Source organism: Pocillopora damicornis, chromosome 11 (genome assembly GCF_964200805.1).
Source record: "Pocillopora damicornis chromosome 11, jaPocDami1.2, whole genome shotgun sequence".
NCBI classification, from domain to species: Eukaryota; Metazoa; Cnidaria; class Anthozoa; order Scleractinia; family Pocilloporidae; genus Pocillopora; species Pocillopora damicornis.
This window is the reverse complement of record NC_142680.1, coordinates 327,501-332,500: the sequence shown is the minus strand read 5'-3', so window position 1 is coordinate 332,500 and position 5,000 is coordinate 327,501. Positions and strand designations below refer to the sequence as shown.

At 38.7% G+C, this 5,000-nt stretch overlaps 1 protein-coding gene across 3 annotated transcripts in view; it reads right to left on the bottom strand.

The window, feature by feature from the left end:
• LOC149036963 (ferric reductase 1-like) overlaps window positions 1–5,000 on the bottom strand; it is a 10,551-nt gene that overhangs the window by 4,435 nt on the left and 1,116 nt on the right. For all 3 annotated transcript variants that reach the window (XR_016181294.1, XM_089188116.1, XM_089188117.1), the window contains exons 2-10: window positions 4,154–4,439; window positions 3,690–3,727; window positions 3,497–3,597; window positions 2,755–2,866; window positions 2,450–2,647; window positions 1,403–1,501; window positions 916–974; window positions 434–513; window positions 96–215 (exon numbers count right to left, since the gene is read on the bottom strand). Coding sequence is in view for 2 of the 3 variants with exons in the window: in XM_089188116.1 (XP_089044242.1) it covers window positions 96–215; window positions 434–513; window positions 916–974; window positions 1,403–1,501; window positions 2,450–2,647; window positions 2,755–2,866; window positions 3,497–3,597; window positions 3,690–3,727; window positions 4,154–4,439 (1,093 nt within the window). In the remaining variant the exon portion in view is untranslated. The remainder of the gene's footprint in view (window positions 1–95; window positions 216–433; window positions 514–915; window positions 975–1,402; window positions 1,502–2,449; window positions 2,648–2,754; window positions 2,867–3,496; window positions 3,598–3,689; window positions 3,728–4,153; window positions 4,440–5,000) is intronic.

The window sequence follows — 5,000 nt, the reverse complement described above, 5'->3', positions numbered from 1 at the left end:
AAATAAATATTAGATTAATTAGACCATTGTGAATTTTTCCCAAAAATGGTTTCTTTGAATGAACTTCGTTTTAACCACAGTATCAGCTCTCTTACCATGAACCTGTACCAATGTAATGCTCTTCTCTGCTGCAACAAGCTCTCCCTTTGCACAGACGTCCACTTTCTGAGGGCTGGTTTTTGGAGTAGTGGAGTGTATGCCTATCTTGTCTCCGCCTGTTTATTAAGAAAAGCATCAATATCAGTATCTGAGAAACTGCACATCTACCCCCCCCCCCCCCAACCCAACTGCAGTCAACCGATAAGAAGTTAGGCTTTATCTTGAGTTTGGGGAGGAGTAGGTGCGCAGTTGCTCAGACACTGACATTGATCCAAAAACCGTTCACACTGTCAAACAATGAATACATATTTACCATTAAAAAAAAATCACTTACTCATAGGGCCGCTTGCATACACAAGATGCCATGTCTTCGTAAGATCCACCATCTTGTCATCTTTCTTCTTCCTTTTAAAGCTATTTTAAATAACGACAACCGTGTTTTATTATCTCTCATTTCTAGAAAGGGAAGAATTTCTACCTAATTTCTTGAAGTATTTCTTCCTCTGGTGTTTTCATATCATTAAAAAGTTAGAGGAAAACGGAACTAAGCACAAACGACAAAATAACCCTACCCCACCCCTGACACTCTGGATCCGAGGCTTCCTGGCCTCGGTTTAGGGAGGAGACTCCAATGGCTTAGGATCAAGATGTCCAGATTCGAACCTTGACTGGTTCATCATGTTGTGATTTTGAGCCATAATTTACATTCTCAGTGCCTCTTTAAGCTCAAGGACAAAAATAGGAGTCCATGACAGTTAAGGAAAACTTGTAGGTTTCATCCACTTGTGATACTCTAGCAGATGGAATGGGACTTACCGACAGGCAACAACTCCATCTTTTGATTCAGCAAGAGTTACAATAATAGAGGCGGGTGTCTGGAATACAAAAATATGTCAATTATCATACACTTAATCGAAACTCGCAAAAACTCAGTTTATCTGCGCGTTTTCATCTCTATACTCATTATTTCATGTTGTGATCCATACAAGCTATATCTAAACTGGTAACCTGGTAAAAATACCGCTGGACAGTTGAGGATGCCAGGTACTTACAGGGGTAGTCTTCGTAGGTCTACCGTTTAGTGTTAACAACTAGGTTGAAAACGTAAATTAACCACCGTAAAGGGTAAAAAAGCTGACGTTTCGAGCGTTAGCCCTTCGCTCTGACGAAGGGCTAACGCTCGAAACGTCAGCTTTTTTACCCTTTACGGTGGCTAATTTACGTTTTCAACCCAGTTGTTAACACTAAATTACCTGTTATACTCTCCCACCGACGCAGCACCACAGTTTCTTTAGAAACTTACCCCTTTATTCGTAGGTCTACCGTACCCTTTGTCGGCCATATAATGTTCAACAGTGACATTATTCTTGGCTTCAGCGCATATTAAGGCATCGGTGCCATCCTAAAAACAAGCAAATAACAAGCAGTGCTGTCAACAATTTGATTATTATCACCAGAACAGAAATGGGGGGCTGTCCTGGTGTACCGGTACACGAGGGAATTCCTTTTGTTTTCATAGCCATACATGGAGTTATGACGCAGTTCGTTAATGTTTCCTTCCTTTGTGTACCGGTACACGAGGACACAACCAGAAATGGCTTCTTCGTTGCATGACAGAATGATATTCTGCAGTGATTGTCGTGGGGGTTAGGACCAGTTAGCCCTTTAACTCCCAAGATCTCATTTAGTAATTCTCTGACATACAATTCTTATGATGTTAGTTCTGAAAATTTGTTATTGGATTAACTAATAATTGAAATTTTTCTTGATCCTCAACACTTTTCTGTTGTATTGATATGGTAGGGAGGAGTTCTGTCTTGGTCACTCATGGGAGTTAAAGGGTTACAGAGATTACCAAAGTAAGTAAGAGGAAAGGTAGAAATTAAACAGGAACCTTCACTGGGTAGTGTGCAGCCTGAACTGCAGATCACTTGTTTAATCAAGTCATGACTAAGGTCATACTTCCTTCTGATTGGTTGAGTTTTTTGCCAATCACAGAGCACTGTGTAGCAAAACCAGACTAATCCCAGTGGTCAGTCAATAGCTGCCTTGGATACTTAGCAAATTCAATTGTGCCAACATATTGTGACATCATAATGTGACATATAAATCTGACAAAGCACTGTGGTTAGAAGAAGAAACAATAATGTTACCTTGACTCATGAGTTTAACGTGACATATAAATCTGACAAAGCACTGTGGTTAGAATAAGAAACAATAATGTTACCTTGACTCATGAGTTTAACGTGACATATAAATCTGACAAAGCACTGTGGTTAGAATAAGAAACAATAATGTTACCATGACACATGAGTTTAAAATTTCAATAACTACAATTTATTTTTCTCACCATCTTGTTCTTTTCACTGTTAAAACCAATGGCCCCCCATTGTTTCTTGGTGCTAAGCTCAAATTCCACTGACTCACACTGGTCCCCCTCTGGTTTTATGGTCGCAAGATATTCACAGTCTTTGCTGGACTTGCAATTTGCAGGCTCAGAATAGCAGCTCTTTGTCTTCCCGCATCCATCTTTGGTTATCATTTGTGACTAGAACACGAGAGTAAAACCCTTGTGAATGACACTCTGCAAGCTCATTCCTAAGGTTCTTCCCCTCCCTATATTAGCTGGGCCCATTTTTTGATCATTGGGCTCACCTGAAAGCTCTCTGTTGAAGTCCCACTAGTGACATCCTCTGCTGGTGGACCATGAACCACAGGAGAAGAAACTTTTTCCCAGAAAGTGGAATAGCTCTGAACAATGGTTGCACTGTATATAGAAAATAAATAACACATGAAAATCTACAAAAGGCAGGGACTGCATATTTAAACATTGGCTGCTGCATATCTCAAATATTTCCTGTAGGAACTCTGTCTATGCAATTATAACTATAAAGTGCCTTGCACAAAGGGTTCAGTACATTTCAACTTCCAACAAAACACTTACAATAATGCAACAATCAATTCAAAGCTTCAACATCCCCCCTCGTGCATTCCACAAACATTTGATTGTCCTTCGTGCCCAGCCTGTGGGGTGGGGAATTTGAGCCAGAAGTATTTAGTATCAAGTCTTTCCAGTTGTATCTTTTAATATGGAGGTACTTAAAGGAAAAGAGTTGACTTTTGCAAGCAGATGGCCCTGAGGAGAAAAGGTCTACAAGGTCCAGGTTTTAGGTTTCACCAAATAATTGACCATCAAATCTGACACTTGGGAAGGACATTAAACTCAATTTTGGCCCCTAAGAATGGGTTTTTGTTAAACCAATTTTCAAAAGTTCAAATGCTTGAGTTCAAATAGACCGACACATTACATTCCACAGCCAATCCCCCTTCCCACCCCTCATGTTAACAAGTTTAAGCTACATATTATGACCTTCAAAAAAACGTATATGTTACTGACATGAAGCTGATGTTCCCTGCACTCTTTTCAGGAGCCATCCAAGTGAACTGAAGTGAATTCAAGTTCTTAGCTGGGTTAGGATTTTTATGACCAACTGTGTCCTAAATATGAGCAGAAAAAAAAAAAAACAATAGTTTCCTCTGTAGTGCTTATTATCTTAAAAAGAATTTGAAATAAGTATGCAATACCTTACCTTTGATTCATCTCCAGAACAGTCAAGAGAAGCTGCGTCTGCAAGAAAAATAAAAATATGTCCGCTTGGCCACCAATGCTTCCAAAAAAAAGAAAAGGTATAATTGCCATTCTTTCACCAAAGATTGGCCAGAAATGTTCTATCCTTCATCAGTCAGGACTCCTGTTTCCTTTTTTTGTTTGTTTGCAAGAACAGTTAAAGAGATAGTTCTTGTGTCCAATTTGATGTCCCAGGGATGTCAGCAGAAGAAGGAGAAGTCCTATATAAGCGTTTTACTGGGATTTTTTTGGCATTATGACGTTATAAACAATTTCTTCCCTGGTTGAGAAAGACCTAGGAACCCCTTATTTTCACCTTAAATTCATAGAAGACAAAGAAAAAGTTACTTTCTCAGATGTCTCATTCTCATAAACTGTCTTGAATTATGTGCGAGAAGTAGAAGAAGAAGTTTACAGAATACATACAACTTGGAATTTGAGTAAATGTTCCTACTGGCCGAGGAATCGAGCTTTCAGTCCCCTGTGCATTTAAAATGAATCCCTTAAAAGGCTGTGATCCTGAGATGATCACTGTCAGGTTGTCTCCAGGGTTATACAAAAGTGAGGACACAGAGATGTTATAAGGAGGCAGTCCTTGTTGTGCCACAGCCCTTTTGTGGTGAGGGAACTTATTCTCGCAGGCACTCAATGGAGGACCTTTAGAGAATCCAAACACGGTTGAGACACTGAGGAGCAACAGCTGAGCTGCGACCTGAAATAGATTAAAAGAAAAAGTTTTTGCGAACATCATGGTTTATTTGAACATTGCTTTTTCACCTTTACCCTTACAAGTACGCTGAAATGCAGGTGGGTTTGAAGATTTAGACCTACCCAATGACGTTAGGCGGTAATTATGAAATTGATTTGACATTGGAGAAAAGAAGTTCCTAAGGATCTTGAAATAATATTCATGTTAAAAATCTTGTTACTTAGATTTGGAACAAAAATGAAGAAAATACACTATCTTAGCTATATGGTTTAGCATGTGTCTCTGTAAGATTGTCTTTTTAGATATAATGCATTTAAATCAGCACCAAAAAAGTTAAAAAAAGAGTTAAAGCAATTATGATGTATTTATAAAGTGTTGCAATGAAAATAACATAATCAGTGTTTTGTTTAAACAGTAACCTCATGGTGTACATCTTTGTAGACATGACATCCTTTTTTAATGCCAAGAAATTAAAATTTAAATCCAGAACCATTTAGTGGATGACCTCCAGAAAGTGAGATGTATGAGTTCAGCATGATAACTAAAAAAGAGATACATTTCTCA